This window comes from Coloeus monedula (genome assembly GCF_965178545.1).
Source record: "Coloeus monedula genome assembly, chromosome: Z".
NCBI lineage: Eukaryota > Metazoa > Chordata > Aves > Passeriformes > Corvidae > Coloeus > Coloeus monedula.
The window spans coordinates 54,197,681-54,217,635 of NC_138822.1; the positions used below are offsets into that span (position 1 = coordinate 54,197,681).

A 19,955-nucleotide genomic window follows, 5' to 3' on the forward strand; every position below is an offset into this window, starting at 1 on the left:
AAGAGAACCTTCGGGAAACACGCATATATGTGTGTATTTTAGGTATTTCAATTTTACGCTTAGAAAAATGTCTTAGCAGGGCTACATGAGCTCAGTTTTCATGTTCAAGGTTATTTTTCCTGAAAGACAAATAAAATTTTGAAACTCCTAGTTTTACTGGCACTGAATGCTCGTTCTCTTTTGACATTTTCATTAAGAAACCAAATGAAAGTAGGAATTCTTCTGGGGCTTAGCTGCCCACTATTTCATTTTAAAAGATATTTTAGGCTCTCAAAAAAAAATATCAGAGTATGTCTTTCTTTCTAATTTTTAGAAAAATATACTTTCAAACACATACTTTTCAAAGTATACTTTCTGCAGTATTGCAAGAAGATAGTATGCATTAAAGAAGGTCAGAATTATTTCACACTGACATGAAAATTTTGTCTTTCCGTGTAGTGTCACTGAGTTGGCTGTGTACTGGCAAACCCTTTCAACACACACATTTTAAAGCACTGAAAGTACCCCAGACAAATAGGGATAAAGAAGAAGTAAGCATATTTGAAGCTTTTTATGCCTCAGTTTTTAATAGTAACAATAAACCTTGTGTTGCCTGGTCCTCAGAGTTGGGAGGAACATGACAGTGGGAAGTGACTTTCCATTTGTGGTCAATGAAATTGTCAGGGACCAGCTGTAGCAGCTGACTGTTCATAGGTCTTGTGTGGCCACATGGGTTTCATCCCAGAAGGACAAAGGAGATGGTGGATGTTCCAGCAGGACCCCTCTCAATCACCTACCAAGGTCTTGGGAGTCTGGAGAGGTGCATGCTGACAGGCAGCTAGTCAGTTTTATTCCAGTTTACAAGGACATGAAGGATGACCCAGGGAAATACAGACCTCTTAGTCTAACCTCAGTACCTGAAAAAGTTTTGGGGAAGATCATACTGGGTGCTGCTGAAAGGCATTTAAAGGATAATGCAATCATCATTCACAGCCAGCAGAGATTCACATAGGGGGAGTCCTGTTTAATTAATGTGCTGTCCTTCTGTGATGATGTAACCCACCTAGGGGATGAAGAGAAGGCAATGAATGTAGTTTTTCTGGATTTTAGTGACACTCACTGTCCCTCACAGCGTCCTGAACAAGTTTTCCAGCTGCGAGATGATCAGATACGTGGTGTTCTGCAGGGGTCTGTGCTGGGAGAAGTGCTGTCCAACATATTTGTTGGCAACATGGACAGTGGGATTCAGGGCATCCTCAGCAAGCTGGCCACCAACACCAGGCTGTGTGGGGCAGCTGACATGCTGGAGAGAAGGGATGCCACACAGAGGGACAGGCTGGGAATGCACTGGTCTCAGGTTGTTTACTCACCCACCTAATACCTTTGTCTTCCCTCAAGGCTGAGCTCTGACGCTGTTACTTTTGGATGGGTTTCTAGAGGAAGACAAATTCTATTTAGGCAGCCCAGACTACAATTGTTTTCCTGGGCTGTAAGTGCACATTGCTGGTTCATATCTAATTTTTCATCTACTGATATCCCCTGGTCCTTCTCTTCAGGGCTGGTTGCAGTCCATTCATCCCCCAGCCTGTACTGATAGGAGGGACTGCTTCTTCTTTTTATTTGCTTGTATGTGTGGTTTTTGCTTTCCCTGTTAAACCGTCTTTATCTCAACAAGAGTTTTCCAGCTTTTACCCTTCTGATTCTCTCCCTGATCCCACTGGTGTGGGAGTGAGCAACTGCGTGGGGCTTTGCTGCTGGCTGGGGTTAAACAAAATGCAGGGTAAGGTGCCCTCTGGGACAAGCCAAAGTGGGCAAAAACATGGTTACAGGCCAGGAGAATGTTCTCCCTGGGGTAACCACAGCCTCTAATACTGTACCATGAATGGATGCTGGTTGGACTGCTGTCCTTCCCCAGAGTTTCTCACTAATCCTAGTCCTTCCCTGTCACAGGGGAACTGTGTTCACCTCACATGTGTTCACCTTCACATGGCATGCAGAATCATAGCAGTTTACTGGTTTCTCGATTACATGCAATTAGCTGACAACGAGCTTGCACTTCTAGTCTTCTGAGAGGTCTTGGGCTGCAACTGGGCAGGGCAGTTGGGCAGGCACCACCTTAATTCAGATCCTAGAGTTCTCCCAGAGGGGATCAGAGCTCAAGGCAGAGCAGGAAAAGAAAAAGGAAATGCCATTGCTCCCTGTGGCAGAAAGAGAACAGACTCATGGTCATTCTGACCCAAGTTCAGCTACCCCTTGATAACTAACATAGAGAATAAAAATTTTCAGCTCCCGTGAAGCTGCTGAATAGCGCTTAAAGACTAACTGGCAAAAAAGAGAAAAGGATGTAAAGGTATGCACACAGGATGATAAATGTAGCTGGAACCAGTGGAGAAACAGATAACGAGGTCTACAGTGGTTTTTTAGCAAGTTATATAACAAGAAGCAACAGCTCATGCCCAAAGAAAAAGTTTGACGAAAGGTCATCTTTAATATTGAAGTATGCAGGGAATATGACCACCAGAGACCCCTCCTGATGAACCTCCAGGACCATAAAAAGACTTCCAGTAGGAGGCAGATGCATGCAAATTAGTTCTAGGAAAGCGATGCTTATGTATTAGACAAGAAACACATTTTAATTGAGGTAAAGAAATTCAGCCAATTTAAATTTAATAAAGAAATAGATTTTATTCCGTGGCCGAAAGACCGGTCACACAGAAAGCCATGATCGAGAAAAGCAGTCCCGAGCCTGGGGTCGGAGCTGGGTGAACAGGCATAGATCACGACTGCTGCTTTGGCTGGTCCCTTCTTATACAGTTTTTGGGCAGAGTCCGAATTAATTCTATTCTCCTCTCAATTTAGCATATTCATGATGTTTTCTTGTCCCAAAGTTGGGCTGCACAAAGCCTTTCCTGAATTGTCCATCCTGGGTGATTAGTGGGCCATCTCTGATGATGGATGGGCCATCTCTGGTTCCTGGAACAGTTATTTTTAGTTCCCAGAATGTCCGATTCCTTATCAGATGAGATGTAGATATCAGAAGATGGTGATCAAGTCATCGTAGTGTTAATGTCCCGGTGACAAGATCCAACCCCACCTGGGGTGGAATCCTCACCTATTGATTACATCTGTGCTGAAAAAACTTCTTGTTCAACTGCTCTAGTGTTGTGAAATTTTCCTCTCAGCCAGGTTGGTGGGGGGGGTGGTTTAAACTCTGCCTCTGCATGGTTTTATTACATTTCAGTTTTATACATAATAGCACGAATTACATACTGTATTTATAACATAATGAATATGTATGATTATGATGGATAAAACCCCTGTTGTGAAGTTTCACAACATGAACAGAATAAAGAGATATCCTCTGTGTGTCCTGCAGATAAAGAACGTTTACTTTCTAATGCTTCAAATTGTGTTAAAAATTTTATTTTGGCCGATTACAGTATCTGCCTCTGCTCCAGAAGAAGTTGTCTGCTCATGAGGGATGGGAAAGGTTCTTCATGTGTTAGAGGAGCTCCAAATACAGGCTCCTGGGCTCGGGGCAGGCATGCTGGTAATCAGGCTTGGCGACTGCTGGGAGATGTGGGAAGCAGGGACAGGGTGCTCAGCAAGGGCACGAGGGTGGGCGCAAAGGTCTGCTGGGTACAGCCAGAGCAACTGGGCTTTTCCTTGCTGCCAGGGCTGGGTCATGTGGCCACTGCAGAGCCCCAGTGAAGTCCCTGGCAGCTGGGAAGTCTGGGAGCTGCATGGTGGCCCTGGAGCAAACCCCTAGCATTGGATGCTGAGCTGCAGGTGACCCCTCAGCCAACATGAGAGGCAGCTCTGCACAGCCCCAACAGCATCAAGTTTTGCCTTGCCTTTGGCTCTGTTGGGGCAGGGCTCCTCTGGCTTTGGAGAGACACACAAGGACCTGAGAGCCTGGGGCTCTGCAGGAGGTGCTGTTTTCAGACTTGCTGGTAGGGCTCCCCAGAAGGCAGTGACCCCTGCAGCAGCACGCTGGCCCTAGCTCTGGCCCTGGCTCGGGGACCCTGCAGCTGAGCCCATCTGGAGCACAGGGGGCATTTGTAGCCGGAGCCAGAGCCCTGATGCATGCCTGGCAGCAGAAGAGATGTATTGTGCACCACAGCTAGGCACTTGGTGCTTGCAAGCACAAACGGATTTTTGAAATTAAATCTCCTTCCCCTCCTGTTTGCTACCTCCAAATAGGTATTTGCTATGCTGTGGCTCCACAGCAACCATCCTTAGTCATCTTAATGGCCCTTTCTGGACTCTCTCCAGTATGTCCATATCTCCTTTGTACTGGGAAGCCCACAACTCGGCTCATTAACAGCTCATTGAGCCTTTTTGTCCATGTCCAGCGGCCTCACTGAGCTGCTTCTCTGGCCGCTTGTACGGAGACAGGTCAACACCGAAGCCTCTCAGTTTGCTGAATACCATGAGATGGGAAACATTGTTGGAGACTTGAAAACGTTTCCTTTGAAACCTGAAGCCCCAGTCCATCAGCTGGTGGAGGAGGAAGGGCAGAAGAGATGGGAGTCTTCCTTCAAGGATGGTATTTCTCCAGAATAACTTCGGGGGAGGTGGTAGCCCTGCCTGCACCTGCAGTCAGCCATCCTGTCTGGGAAAGGGTTCCCCAAATGCACTCCGACATGCCAGCACTTCATGCTCATTCTGGGTGGCTGACGGCTGAGAGCAGCTCTCTGGCAGCAGACTGGCACCTGGGAAGGCATTCTTAGGTGTTATGTTCCTTACCAGCTTTCCCTGAAACTATTAAGGGCCGAGGCATTCACAATATTGTCCAACAAGATTTTCTCAGCCCTGTCAACTGTTACTGGCAGCACAGGGACCTCAGACAGAGGACAGGAAATAAAGACAGAAAAGGGGCAGAAAGAGGAGGGCCTGGGATTAGCCCCTACATCCCTTGGGAGGCAGCACACATGCAGGGAATAGGGGCACACTAGCAGCCTCCACTGCAATCCCCTTCGCTTTCCCTGGTTTGGGGTCTGATTAAAAAAAGCCTTCCCAAGCTAAACTTAAGAGGGCTGCGTGTGCTTCAGGTAAGCTCCTCTCCCTGCGTAGTGGTTCCTCTCCCTGCAAGAAGTGGTCTCTTCACCAAGCCACACAGTGCCATTAAAAACAGTATGTTTCAAAGCATTCCTCTAAGCAAAAAGATTTTGCCTGTAGTTCAGGCTGTTACTCAGACAGCAGCAGAGCATGGCCACAAGCAGCCCCTCCAGAGAGTTAACCCATGGCTTTTCACAAACAGGTGCCAGAAAAGGATGCATATGCCTCCCCACCTGCTTCCTAAAATAGTGCTGTAAGTCAGACATAAAAGGAGGGGTGAAGGAACCGTCCTAGGTTTCACTGAAGCAGGGATAGAGATAGTTAAGAGATAGTTCCCAGTTACCCCATCAAGCCAGGCTTTGCTCATGTCCTCCCACTGGTGTCCTCACAGCTGCTCCATCCTGGGCTACCTGTGCCTGCAGGGGTTGGGTTAGCTTTTGGGTATCCCTGAGTGTCCCTAGCCTAATGTGTTCAGCATCTCAAAAGAGGATCTCTTTGTAACCCTGCTGCTCCTCATCCCTCTTCTTGCATAAGGGACCTCTGTGCTGACATTGGACAAGTGAATATCTCCTCTTGCCCCTGGGCCGCAGTACAAGCCATGGATTTGGCCTTAGAAGCATCTATCAGAGTTTATCCATGGCTTGTGCACTGAAAGCCTTCAGAGCAGGAGGAGCACCATCCCAGACCCCCTGTGAAACAAGGCACTCAATACTTACATAAAATAGACCAATTGTAATTCATTGATTTACTTCAGATTTATTGCTGCAAGCAAAACATTTTTATTACACAGGCTCTCTGGTCTCCAGCCACATTTCAAAGCATGATACCACAACTGAAGACTAGCTGACAGGAGAGAATTAAAGTGCAACTGGCTCCTTCCTCTCCAGTCACATGCTCTTGCTTTCCACATGACACTCCCCCAGCACCCCGGCAGACTTCCTGCTAATTTGCTTTTTGATGACAGGCAGGAGTTTCAGACCCACAGGACCGCCTGCCCACCCCGGTGCAAGGAGTGCTGTGTCAGCCAAGTGCCTCATGTGGGCAACCACGGCCTGGAGCACAGGAAGCAGCATCACTCCACTGATGTGACTTGAGGGCTGAGGTAGATGAGGTTCTGCTAGGGGCAAGTCCCAGGGTCAAGGCAAACAACTCTCAGCAAAGCCCTAGTGATGGTTAGGGGTTACTGCTTTCACAGGCAGGAGAGGGGTTCTCTAGTGCCTGGTGTTCTAAGTCCCAGACAGGATCAAGGCTGCATATCCAGTACGGAGATGCTCAGATCAAGCAAGACTGGTTTCATGTGGTTTGCTTGGAAGAAGACAGCTAGGAAGAGACAACAAGTTTCAATGTAAACACACAGTCTGGATATGCAACTGAGAGAGAGATTGCCATTTGGGGCTAGGAAATGTTGTATTTCTGCTTGTCATTCTTATCTATGCATTTCACATACCCGCTCTCCCGATTTTGTACTGATTTAATTTTGTTTTCTTCTTTTCTCTCACTGTTGCTGCACTTCAGCCATGGGTTCTTTCTGTGGCATGTTCTGCTTACTACAGACAATGCTCTAACTGGCAGTAAGGCAAAGATCTTTTTTTTCTGTATTATCTTTTCCGATCTACCTCTATTTATGACAACATTCTGATTTCACTTTCTGTTTTTCTACTTTGCTTGTCCACGAGGTTATTGATGAACTGTAGCATCAAAAACACTCTCCTAGGACAGCCCAGCAAAGGTAGCACTGAAATCAATCTGCACTCATTGGGAACAAAGATTTTCTTAGAATAGTTGTTCTCTGTGTCCTCTGCCCTTTGCTTACCCATTATATTATCCTGGTTATCAGTCCTTTGTAATACTTGCTCAACACTGCCAATCGCAGAGCAGGTGGTTCTTGCCTGAGTAACAAACAGATGGTTGCCTTTCAGGGGCCGAAGTACAGCAGCTGAAGTTCCTGCCCAAAAGGCACATTACACATTTCCAGGGAAATAGAAACTGCCCCACTAAGATGTGGTAGATAACAACCTGCAGAGCAGATTTTTGGAAAAAGAGTCCAGGAATATCAGCAGGTAGGTACCATCTATGTACCACCTGAGGTGTATGAGGTGAATTACTATGTAATAATGTAATTATTGAGGAGAACACCACTCCGTGCCTCATTCACCTAATAGCAATGTCAGCAATATCTCTGAGGTGGAAAGGTGTTACCTAATGTCATGGCTGTGCCACAGAGCTTCAGCAGGACTGTAACAGATTCAACACTTTCTGCAACATTCATAGCACACACAACAGCATCTATGAAAGGGCTTAGAGACCGGTTTCCCCCAGCAGTACCACAAGGCAGCAAGGCTGAGCTGTCTGCCCAGCTCACAAGGAGCTTTGTCACATTGGCAGTAATATTGTCCTTAGCTGTGTCTGTTCTGTGCTGTCGTTGTCACAACGGGTAGGAAATTGGTTCAGTTTGGCAATAATCCATGATCCTTCCCACTACTGAAGGGGAAACACGCCATGTGGGGAGGTGGGGGAAGACAAAAGGGAGGAGGAGGGATGGGAGTATGTAGAACTTGCACTGTGTTTGAAGGTTTTGTGTTATAAAACTGCAGCTCTGAGACACAGCGAGATGCACAGGGCAGTGGAGGGAATGCCCCATGCAGAAAGAATTAGTTGTTGAATTGCTGCCATCTGCAGTTCATAGGGAGACTGGAAGCCTTCTGCTGGTTAATGCATTTTGCCTCATCCAACAGGCACAGTGCAGCAGGGGCTTGCTGTGCTTGGCTACAGTTTTCTCAACTCTCCTCGGCTCATTTTTTCCTCCAGGTCCTAAAACAAGAACAAAATGGAAGTGTATCTTTCCATTTCCACTCTCCGATAGAGCCACCTACCTAATAGTCCATGAACTGAGTCCATGAACTGAGGGCAGTAATTCTAGCCACCAAGCTGTTGTGTATCAGCAACAGACTCAGCAGTTTCTGAAGCTCAGGGACGCTGTGATCTGTAAGACAGTTGATGTCAAGATTCCCCTCGGCATCAGATCCTGCAAAATCCATCAGAACCAAAATTATGGGCTCACTACGACAATCCCCAGGAAGGCCAGAGCCCAGGGGTGTTTGGTATTAATGGATTCCCAAGGAATAATCTCCTTAGTCAGCGAATAGTCTCCTTAATTGAGCAAATCTTGTCTGTGCTCCAAATTTCTCATACTCTGAGAAAGATTCACCAAAGCTGATCATTGCTTCTTTTCTTAATGGATTCAAACAGATTGCACCTTTTGATTTACCAAAATATGAATATCGATCTAATACCGATATCCAACTGAGACGGACAAAAACTCTCCAACAGCTTAGAGTTAGAAAGTGCATGTTTTATTTGGCGCCAGGCTCTGTGTGGGATAGCTCCCTAAGACTCAGGGCCCCGATCCAAGCAAACACAGAGCTTTTTATTTACAAAAATTATGAATATCCAAAATACAAATGTATATTCATAATATTAACACCTCCCATTCTCCACTTGTATGTAAATGAGCTTACATGTCATTAAGCATGCGTAGTGTGTGTTCTGAATTGAGTCGGTGGTCTTGAATTGGGTCAGTGGTCCTAAAAAAGATGAAGTAACTCATCTTCCTCATTTTGACCTTTTTGCCTTTCTAACAATCCTAATTACTTTAGTGACCTCTAAGTTTCTTCTTGCGTGACTTTTGGATGGGTTCCCACAAAGGGAGAAAATTGGTGATTGCCCTTGTTCCCTACAACAACTTATCAATGTTTCTACTCCTCATTCTAAGCACAGCTAAACAAACATGCAAATGACAGGTCGTCAGTTATTTGGTAATCAGTTACTAACATCTTAAAACCCATTACAGGTCCAGCTCTCCTAACTATTTTAATTAACTCTCACTGGGCCCAAGTTATTTCCTATTCCAACTAATCTCAACACAGCTAGCCTATAACTAAAATCTCTATGTTTCTTCTAAATCTATGTTTCACTTTCACTTCAGGTATGGAGTTCTGTCAAAATAGCACTCCTACCTGCTACCCCAGGATGAATTTAACAGCTAACCATTCCACAGTGACCTTCAGTTAACTTGAAGGTTTGTGCTTCTGGCTCTCATCCCTAATCCCTCCCCTGCGGTAAAGTGAAGTCACACAACAATTCTTTATTTGTTTCACTCTTCTTCTATCAGTAAATTGATGAAACTTGACTTGTTGAAGATGTCACAGAAAAATGAGGGTACGCAGAATGGTATGACCATACAAATTCATTACTGTGATTGTGTTCCCTGTGACTTCCTCAGCATCTGGAATTGATATTCATCAGAAAATGTCAAACCCCATAGAAGTTTTACGGTTTCCTGTCCTTTCATATGCAGCTAATGATTGTGCATTGTAGAAGCACATTCATTTGTTAAATGAAACCCCCATTTATAACAGACAGATGGTCTGGTGATAGAATTCATTTTAGTATGTGAGTGAGCAATCATCCAAGACCGAAACTTTGACATCTTTATTTTTTTTGATGCTGTGTCATTTGTAGTATTCAACTGCATTTACTCCTTTTGTGGCTAATGGATCATTCTCCATGCTGAAGTCTTAAAGACGAAGCACAATCGCTTCTTTTCATGCTCTGCAATCTCCTTTCCCTGCACTATTTCCTTAAATCTATCAATACTGGCTCAAGATGCAATGGTGTATGTCCTGGGTTGCAGTGTATTCTATTACCATCCTCATGAGATGTTGAAACCAGGTGGGGCAGTGTTCCCTTGCCTCCTCCCTCTGGACTATCTTCTGTTAATGAGCCCATCAACGCCTGGCCTCATGACTCATCATCCCATTGTGAGATGCTCCACCCAGAGGGAGGAACCAAGCATTCCATCCTGGATATAATCTGAGACTCCAAACACCACAGCCACCCTTTCCACTGGGTTCCCAGAGGACAGGAGCTACATTGCCACCACTGGACCTTCCAAGGAAGAGCAGACCCTTCTACAGGATCACTGCTTTGACAGAACCACATCCACCACTTCAGGAGGACTGCAGCCACCATCTTACCGGACTGCTAGCACCACCCTGACTAACAGGCTGTCGGGTTGTATCCTGACCCTGTCAGTTTGAACCAGTGTTTTCTGCCTCTTTTTTTAATTTCCCCATTAAATTGTTATTCTGACTTGGTGCCTCCCACTGGTTTGTTTTCAAACTAGTACAGTGTCCAGAGGAAGATGACAAGCAGTTTGCAGCAACCATTTTTTTAATTTGGCCTGGCTCTTCAGAAAGAGAAGATAAAGCAAAATGTCGTAAGGCCAAGCAAAATGAAATCATACAGGCCCAAAGTGCTCCTGGCTTTGCATGTTGGACTAGATTTAGGTAGAAAGGAAGCGTATGTTGCATAGACTAGCAATAACCTCTGTATGCAGAAGGGATATGGTGTATGATCAACCGTAGGTCAGGAAATTGCAGAGCAAGAGCAAGCTGTAAGAGAACCAATACTTTTTGGTATTGCAAAAGCATGTGTTTTAGCAGAACCAGTATGCATAATTACTTCTTTCAATTAGCACGATTGTTTTAAGAATTTTCACAGAAATAATTTCTAGTTACTGTGCAAAACTATCACAGCTACTCAGTAAGGATTTTTAAGATAGTAGACCATATAAACATTATGGTCTGTGTGCCTCATTTTGTTACTAGTCTGTTGCACATGAAAAAAAGATTTCCATTCCTTGTTTTGAGTACAGTTCCTTCTTGTTTCTCTTGTTGAACTCACAGGTTTATATTCAGTTTTTGAACAAGACTATATGATGGCCCAAGTACTCAAATGAGCTGTGAATTGCTTCTTAATTTCTCTCTCCATATTCTTCCCTTAACTGCCTCTCAAAAAAATCAGACATTCTCCAAACCTTAGCAAGCATGGCTTGGTCAACATGATTCTCCTGCAAACACAAACCTATGGGAAGAAACAGTGAGATGGAGGAGCTTTGTCAGGTATCTCCCAGGACATTTATCATGGAGGACTTTGCTGGCTTGGGCATCTGCACAACTGTTAACTTCAGACTTCTGCTGGTGCCAGGATGAGCCTCTCCAAGATGTCCATTTCAAAATGAAAATTTGCTAAATTTTGTTCTAGGTGGAAGTCTGATGGTACCTGAATCCTTTCACAGCTGGAAACTGCACTTTGGGACATAGTGATGTGTTAACTGGCCCAGTGCAATCCACTGCAAAAAGCCAGCATGTGACACTGTTTTAGGCAGAATATGTATTTCAGAACTGATGGCTCACATTTTTATTTGGGTGTTTGAAAAAGCACAGAGCTTTGTGGGTGCAGTAATTCATACACTCAGAGAATTTGCTGAGTTGAAAAGGACCCATCATGATCATTCTGCCCAACTCCTGGCCTAGCATGCCACCATCCCCTAGAATCACACCATGTACCCAGGAGTATTGTCCTAACCCTTCTTGAATTCTGCCAGGCTTGGCATCATGACCACTTCCTTGGAAAGGCCATTCCAGTGGCAAACCACCCTCTGGGTGAAGGACCTTTTCTGATAATCCAACCTAAATCTCCCCTGACTCAGCTTCAGGCCATTTCCTCAAGTCATGTCTCTGGTCACGAGGGTGAAGAGATCGGTGTCTGCCGTTCACTTGTGAGGATATTGAAAACCACAATGAGGTCTCCCCTCAGTCTCCTCCAGGCTGAACAGACCAAGTGACCTCAGCCACTCCTCATACGGCTTTCCCTCAAGGCCCTTCACCATCCTCGTGGCCTCCTTTGGACTCTTAACAGCTCAACATCTTTCTTATATTGTGGCACCCAGACCTGCCCCCAGAACTCGAGGTGAGGCCACCCCAGTGCAGAGCAGGACAATCCCCTCCCTTGCCTGGCTGGTGATGCTGTGCCTGATGCACCCCAGGACATGAGTGGCCCTCCTGGCTGCCAGGGCACTGTTGGCTCATGTCCAACTTGCCACTAACCAGGACCCCCAACTCTCATTCCATGAGCTGCTCTCCAGCCTCTCGCTCCCCAGTCTATACACACACCCAGTTGCCCTGTCCCAGGCACAGAATCTGGAACCTTCCCTCATTGAACTCCATACAGTTGGTGACTGCCCAGCTCGCTCATTTGTCCAGGTTTCTCTGCAAGGCCTCTGAAGGAGCAGACAGCTCCTCCCAATTTAGTGTTGTCGGCAAACTTACTTAGTATCCCTTCCAGTCCTGTGCCCAAGTGGTTTATGAAGATGTTGAAGAGCACAGGGCTGAGGATGGAGCCCTGTGAAGCCCCAGCAGGGACAGGTCGCCAGTCTGATGTCACCCCATTCACTGTAACCCTTTGCACCTGACCCATGAGCCAGTTGCTCACCCATGCCATGATGTGTTTATCCAGCTGTGTTGTTCTGTCCAGAAGGACACTGTGAGAGCCACTATGGAAAACTTTACTGAAACCCAAAAAGATCACATCACCTGGCTTCCCTTGGTCAGCTAGGTGAGTTACCTTGTTGTAGAAGGAAATCACGTTTGACAAGCAGGACTTTCCCCTCAGGAAGGTGTGCTGGCTGTGACTGATGACTGGGTTGTCCTCCAGATGTTTTTCAGTACTCCCAGAGAAATCTTTTCCATGATTTTACTGGCCACCAAAGTGAGACTTCACTGTAGTTTTCGGGGTCTTCCTTGAAAATTAGGATGTCACCAGCTTCCAGTCAGCTGGAACCTCTCCAGATTCCCAAGACTGCTCAAAAAGCATGGAGAGGGGCTTTGTGATGGTATCAGCCAGCTCTTTGAGGATTCCTGGATGAATCCCATCAGGCCTCATAGATCTGCAGGGATCCAGCTGGAGCAGCAGATCCTGCACAATGTCAGGGTCAACTGGGAGCTGATCTTTCTCAAAGTCATGGTCCTCCAGCTCAGGGCACTGAGACCCCCTTGGTCCATCACCCATGTTAAAGACTGAGTCAAAGAATGCATTAAACACCTCTGCCTTGTCCTTGTCCCTGTTTGTGAGGTGACTTTCCTCATCCTGTAATGGGCTGATGCTATTTCTACACTGCCTTTGTCATTAATGTATTTGAAAAGACTGTTTTTATTGTCCCTGTTTCCGGCCAGCTTCAACTCTGGGTGAGCTTTGGCCACATAAATTTTTTCCCTACAGTGGAAAGCAGAATCTCTGCATTCTCCTCGTGTTACCTGATCTTACTTCCATTGGGCAGACACTTTCCTTTTTTGCCTTATTTCCAAGAGAAGATCCCTGCTCAGCCAAGTTGGCCTCCTGCCTCACCTGCCTGACTTCCAACATTGAGGAATTGCCTGCTCCTGTGCCCTTAGGAAGTGATGTTTAAAAAGGGATCAGCACTGATGGACTCCAGCATCTGCTCGAACATTTTCCCAGAGATTTTACTTACTAGTTCCCTCAGCAGTCTAGAGCTGAGGTTTTGCTGGCATTTTCCCTCCCATCAACAGAGATTTTAACTGCTTCGTTGAGTATGTATGGCAAAGACGGACGCCAATCCCTGCTCACAAGATCCTCTCTGCTGACAAGCAGCAGAACAAGGAGCGAATCTTTCCCAACCACTCCCTTAGCTTTGACAAAGCTGTCACCAAGGTTTTTTAAGAATGTTACAACCTGGGCTGTACCAGCTGTGTGATGCTCCCAGTTGATTTCTGGCAAGTTGAAGTCCACCATAAGGACAACGGCAGTTGAACTGGAAGTGTACCCCAGTTCCTCAAAGAATCATTGATAAGGGAAGACCCTTATGCCATTAAATAAAGCCATCTAAGCCTACCAAGGTTAGCACAGGCTAGAATTGGACAAAAGCTGCAGCAGTGCCACTGCTCCTGAAAAGCCAAGCCCATCTACTGCACATGTAAGACAAAGTAAGAAATGAGGAACTCCATCTGTTCTTAAACAAGCTGTCATTCCTGAATCAGTTGATAAGCACTGTGGGCATGCAAATCAAGGATCAGTTGCAAGGAAACACCACACCTGAAAGTCACATGGTCATGCACACCACAGGGTGAGCTGTGGGGGAAGGTGGGTTACAGCAGACATACAAGATGGAGAAACCAGAGCTGTAGCCAGTAGTTGAAAGCAAGACAAGAAAAAAGAACCACAGAAGAGTACATAGGATGCAGTATCTGGTGGCAGTGATATGATTTACTAGAACTTAGCAACAGAAAGCTGATTTGCCAGCTAATTATCGAGAACACCAGGAGACTCACAAGCAGTGGTAACACAGGACCAGCAAAGACAGACACTGCACAGGCTAAGCAAGAGAGTGAGATGCTGTGACACAAAGAGGGTGGGAGCAGAGAGCAGATCAGGAAAGAGGAGGAGGGCAACTCTGCTCTTCAGGCTAGTCATGGCCAAACTACTGATGATCCTGGAAGCTGCTCTGCAATATACTTGAGTGCAAAAAATGTGGCTTTGCAAGTATCCGAGCTCACAGACTGACACCTTTCTCTTTTCCAGTGTCTCCCAAATCCAGAAGTTATGTGTGTGAACCTGCATAAGGATTCTCAAAAGCACAAATGAATCTTCAAATATGTCTGAGTACCAAGAACGCCTGCTACTGATGCAGCGATTAAATGTCCTGTGCAAATGAAAACCTCTTAAGTAACTACACCTGTCAACTTAGTTTGCATTATCTTAAAACCAAAATCATGCAAGTCTTTTGTTTTGTTTTGTTTCACAACCAGTTTCTCATGTGACCCTGGCTAATAAAACCCATTATAACTCAGGATGCATCATTTACTACTGTTAGGGCACTGCAAAAGTGTAACACATCTTCAGCTGATACACACTGCCAATAGTACAGCTAAGGAGAGCCTTCATCCCTGCAAATTTTTTCTGGCAAAGTAAGATCTTTAGAACGCTGTCCTTTTAGGCAAGGCTTTGAGTACTTTGAGTTCTCACATTCTCAAAAATATGGTACAGGATTTCATATCAGTTTCTTACGCTCAACATAAGATAAAAAAAAAAAAATGTTGTGTGCTACAGTTAAGGTGGCAGAATGTCCCCCTACAACACAAGTGGCTGTTGCCAATAATATTTCAATTTGCATGATCATGCACAGAAATATGCCCAGTAACAAAAGAAAACAATACATCCCTCAGAGAAAGAACAGGACAAAATTGTGTAAGTGTACATCATACATTTATTACTGAACAACTCTCTCAACTCCAAAATTGGGCACAGGGATTAAAAATAAAAATTCATTGCACTACCTAGTAAAGCATTACTAGTAACTCTCATAAAAAATGTACAAATTTTGTTAAAAATTTATCAAGCCTTCAAATGATTTGGTTACAGATATTTATAATACATTTAAAACTACATGTTAAATGATACAATAGCATATGATTTAAAGAAAACACTTAACAAAATATGATTCCAACAAAAACCATAAGCTTTCATAATAATTAGCAAGTCTGAAACACAAGTAGCAAAATGAGGTAACAATGTACCAAAGGAAAAAAACACAGCTTTTACAAAGGCCCAAAGATAACTCAGTTGAAACTGTTTTCTACAATTAAACAGTTGGTTAATCTCATCCCAAGTATTATGCATTGTATTAACAGCTCTGAAGTCACATTCAAGACCCTGTACATAATGACATACAACACATGGCCTTACTTCTTCTTCTAAAGAAAGCCAAAAAATGAGACACTGGAATTATCTGTAGGCCTTGATATCCACTAAAACATCAAATTAAATTGACAGTTTATGCAAAAAAACCACAGCAGTGCCAATATGATAAAGCAAACATATTAGAGGTTGGATGTTTTTGCTTGTTTTTTGGAGAAAAAAGAGTCAGTGGATGGCAGAAAGGCAATGAACATAAAAGAAGTGTTGCTGAATTCAGGTGCTGTCAGGCACCATGGCAGCTGTGCATAAGACATGGCAGTTAAGAGCTGAACAGAAATCCCCTGCCCTTGACAGCCACCACAGACGATGTGGTTGTAGCTTGTCTGAGCTGATTCAGAACATAAGCACGTGTGCTGTTTGTACACACTAACCACGGGAAGCAAGTCCACATTCATCCATGCAAACCAAAGAACCATTCCAGAAGAGATGAGCCATAAGAGTGCAACAATTAATTGCAGGATTTTACCAACTTAGACCCTCAATCTCCTAGATCTCCCACTGTCTCACTGAATTTTAGTAGGGGGAAAAGGGACATTCCTCTAGTTCCAGAAAGAGAACTACTTTCTCTTGGCTTCAGAAGGATGTGTCTTGTTCACTTGTATCAAGTTTAGAAAAAGTACCCTTTTCCATGCTTTGAACTGAATACTAAACACAGAAATGTTAGTCATTTTTAAATCTGTACACAAGGATTTTTTTTTCTTTTGCAGTTATATAAAAGAGGCTAAGTTTTGTAAGACATATGTGGCATATGCTTTTTAAACAACATGATTTATTTGTTAAAAAAATAAATTTTATTAAATGTAATTTAACCTGCTAGGCGCTATTGTGAAAAGCCTATTCTTTAACTCCACTGGAAGAGAGGAGAAAGAAATTCTAATATTTTGAAGTGGATTTTTATTTATTCAGTGTTCCTAAGTAAGGATAGGTATGGAAAGCTTCACTGTTTTTGAGAACTATCTGCATTGATGCCATGAAGATTTTTTTGCCTTTTCTATTATACCCCTGTTATACCTTTTTACAACTTCTGTATTCTTAGTGCTTTTTGCCTACATTCTTGGACTTGTCTGTCCAGCTAGGAGACTAAACATTTTAGAAGCCTCATAAGTAAGGGTTAGTGTGCCCCAGACCCCAAGGTCCTCTCCAGATCACATTCTGTAAACTAAGACAGAACCATCCAGGGGAAGGTTCCTTGGGGAGGGGGGCTCATTCAAGCCTCTCATTGGGGAATTTTTGATAGATATGCTAATTAGTAAGACCTATAATGTTATACCTGATCTTTTTTGGGGGGGGGGGTGGGGCGGGGCATTGCGGTGTGCATTGCGGTGCATTTGACCTGGATGTGCACTTTCAGTGCACCTAAGGATCCTTAAAATAAATAGCAAGGTAAAATCCCTTCTTCCCTTCTAACTGTGTTTGGCTCTTGATTTTAAGACCAGAAAAAGGCATCAGCATAACTAAACAGACAGAAAAACATCTGAAACAGGGCAAAATTGTGCTTTTATTTAGCTGCACAAAGAGCTGTGACTGGTCTGTAGAATGTTCAAAGAGAAAAACCAGCATGGAGAACATCTAACACTGTTTGAAATTGTAACTGATACTAAAGCATAGCAGCATACAAAAGCATCAGAAATGATAATGAAGAAACTTAAAGCTGAGACTGGCAGCAAGTTGTAGCAATACTGGTAATTGTGCCACTTGTGGTGCTGCAACCAAAGTAATGACACTGAATTTATGAAAACAGTTTAATTGCAAAAAGTGCATCCTTTTAGTAACTGTGGTATATACAGACCTAAATATTTTGCTAGAATGTATCAGAGATGTTAACAGTGTCAATGTTAAAAAGAAAGCTAATTTTTTTTCAATGGCCCAAATAAAATACTATTCAGAGCACTTGAATAGGCATTATCCCCTCTATTTCACAGCACTGTTCTGGAAAGTATTCCAAGTTTCTCCTATAGTGGAGCACTCTGGAAACTTGATTGCAAAAACCAAGGGAGTCCCTTCTTCCTATTACACTCATCATGAAATAAGGAAGGGAAAGAAGCAGCATCAGGGCAACTGAGTTCTGCGGTTAATGACCAAAACCTACCTCCTCTTGAGATATGGTGAAAAAAATATGAAATTCTACTTCTCTAAGAAAATGCTAAAAATTGTATTTTATTCATGAAGTTGCAGGAATAAAATTGTAACCTTTTACAAGTTATTTTAGTTACATACAAACTTCCTTGTAGATGACAAAGAATGTATGTGATTAAAGCCAGTGTTTATAAGCTAAAAGATGATGTCCTTAGCAAGTACAATGGCCAAAAGTTAAGAGCTGTTTCACAAAACCAGGACACCCTCAGTGTACTTTCTGCTTCCTTTCATGGAAGAAACACACAACTGGTAAACCCAGCTAGAAAAATTTAAAAGGAAAACAGAAAAATATTGATATTCATATTAGCAATTGAAAACATTAATATTGCTAAATGCGATATTGCAACTCTATATTGATAAAATAACTCGGAAATCAGCCATTAAAAAATCCAGACGTTGTAACATATGATAAAACCCCCAAGGTTACTCATGTATGAACAATCAATCCATTCTTTAGTGGTACACACTTAAAGCCTCCAATGAAGGGGAAGCGTAACAGCTGTTTGAGTAGCAGTAGGTAGAAAGGTCTTTACACCTGTAAGTACGTTGGGGAGGAAATACTAAATGTCTGTAATTGCTGCACCCATCGCATTCAGTGTGCAACTGCAAACACAAGGAAAGGAACCAGTGTACAGTACTAGTACTGTTTAAATAACACACAAGATTATACATTGCAGCATAATTATTACTACACACATACGTTCTCAGTACATGCTGGTATATAGGTTCTCAAACACGCACGCACCCCCCGTCACAAGCACACTTCACTCACCCTCTCACACTCACACCGTTCATCCCCACTCACAGTATCTGAAGGCTCTATATAAGGTAGATTGCTATATTGTTTGGAGCTACCACTTTTTTTTTTCTTTTTCTTTTATATAAAAGCACATGCTAAAAGATCACATCCACAGTAATCTCGCAGCAATACTCGGAATGATCACACAAAACCCAGGGAATGTTAGTGCACACACAAAATTAAGCTAAAAAAAAAAAAAAATCTTTGGAGTTCCACTCACACTTGTTAGTATAACAATCCCATAACTGTGAAGACTAGTTATAAGCTTTATAATTGATTAAGTCACACAGTGCAAAGTAAGGTCCACTGACCCTTTTGTGTAAAGGGTAGGCTGGAAGCCACATGGGTAGGTAAGTTCAATAGAGAGTTCATATATACAGGCAAGGAGAAACACCCAAACCAGATTTGTGCTCTTAGATTGGTCATTCTGAATCACGATGCACTTCTGAGGCATCAGCTCTACAAATCGGGCAGGTGCGATTCGCCTGTAAAACCAGAAAAACAAAAGAGGGTTAAAGAGGGTTAAGACTGACAAATACATTGTTAAGGTAATGTGTATGTGACACTGACATCTGTGACCACTGAAGACCAATTCAAGAGAAGACAGATGTGCTTAGGCCTTTTCTTAGTTTGTTTTGTTATGTTTGAGTGGTGTGGTGAGTTTGCCAATACAAAATTACATTTACAAAAAGTAATTGTGCCTTTTATCTTTTAAGACAAAGCAAGACAACAAATTAGGCTCTAGCTAAGTGATGGTGGTTTTATGAATGCAGATTCACAGTTACAGTATATTGCAGTCAGATGGGTGGAACTAACAACCTGTACTGTATGCTGTAGAGAAAGCCACCAAAACCAATTGAGACATCCTGGGCTGCAAATAAACATCCTGTGTGAAGACGTCATGTTATCACAAACCCTACCGATCAAGAATGACATCATACTTTGTTTATTCCATTATCGTCACACAAAATCATCATACAGATTTGGTCAAAGCTGAAAGCAAACCAGGGAAAAAGGGAGGGGATTTTAGTAAAGGGGAAGGGGAATAAAAAAAAGAAATACAAACAAAGAGAAGATGACTCGACCAAGCAGGTATTCAAGTAACACACACCAGCAGGCCTAGATTTAGCTCTTCAGTAAAGCACACACTGAAAATTAAGTCCTGTGACTTGTTTACTTTTATAGCTTCCTTAAAAAGTAAGACAGATAAGAAGTAGTATTTCTTAAGCTACTGGGAAAATACTTCTGCTTTCTCATTCCCCCTTTCAAATAATGGCTAATTTTAGCAAATGATGAGAAAAATCCCCAGACAATTATGTAACATCTGTGAGTCAATACTTCCCTTGTAAGGGGAAGAGTGAAGAGA

General features: G+C 43.4%; 1 protein-coding gene across 2 annotated transcripts in view; it reads right to left on the minus strand.

Annotated features, from left to right (window-relative positions):
• Positions 1-15,212: 15,212 nt before the first annotated feature.
• Positions 15,213-19,955, minus strand: part of RNF38 (ring finger protein 38) — a gene marked incomplete at its 5' end in the record, with an annotated part of 106,528 nt that continues 101,785 nt past the window's right edge. For both annotated transcript variants that reach the window (XM_082300847.1, XM_082300846.1), the window contains one exon: positions 15,213-19,074. In XM_082300847.1, coding sequence (XP_082156973.1) covers positions 19,012-19,074 — 63 coding nt within the window. In that variant the 3' untranslated portion in view covers positions 15,213-19,011. The remainder of the gene's footprint in view (positions 19,075-19,955) is intronic.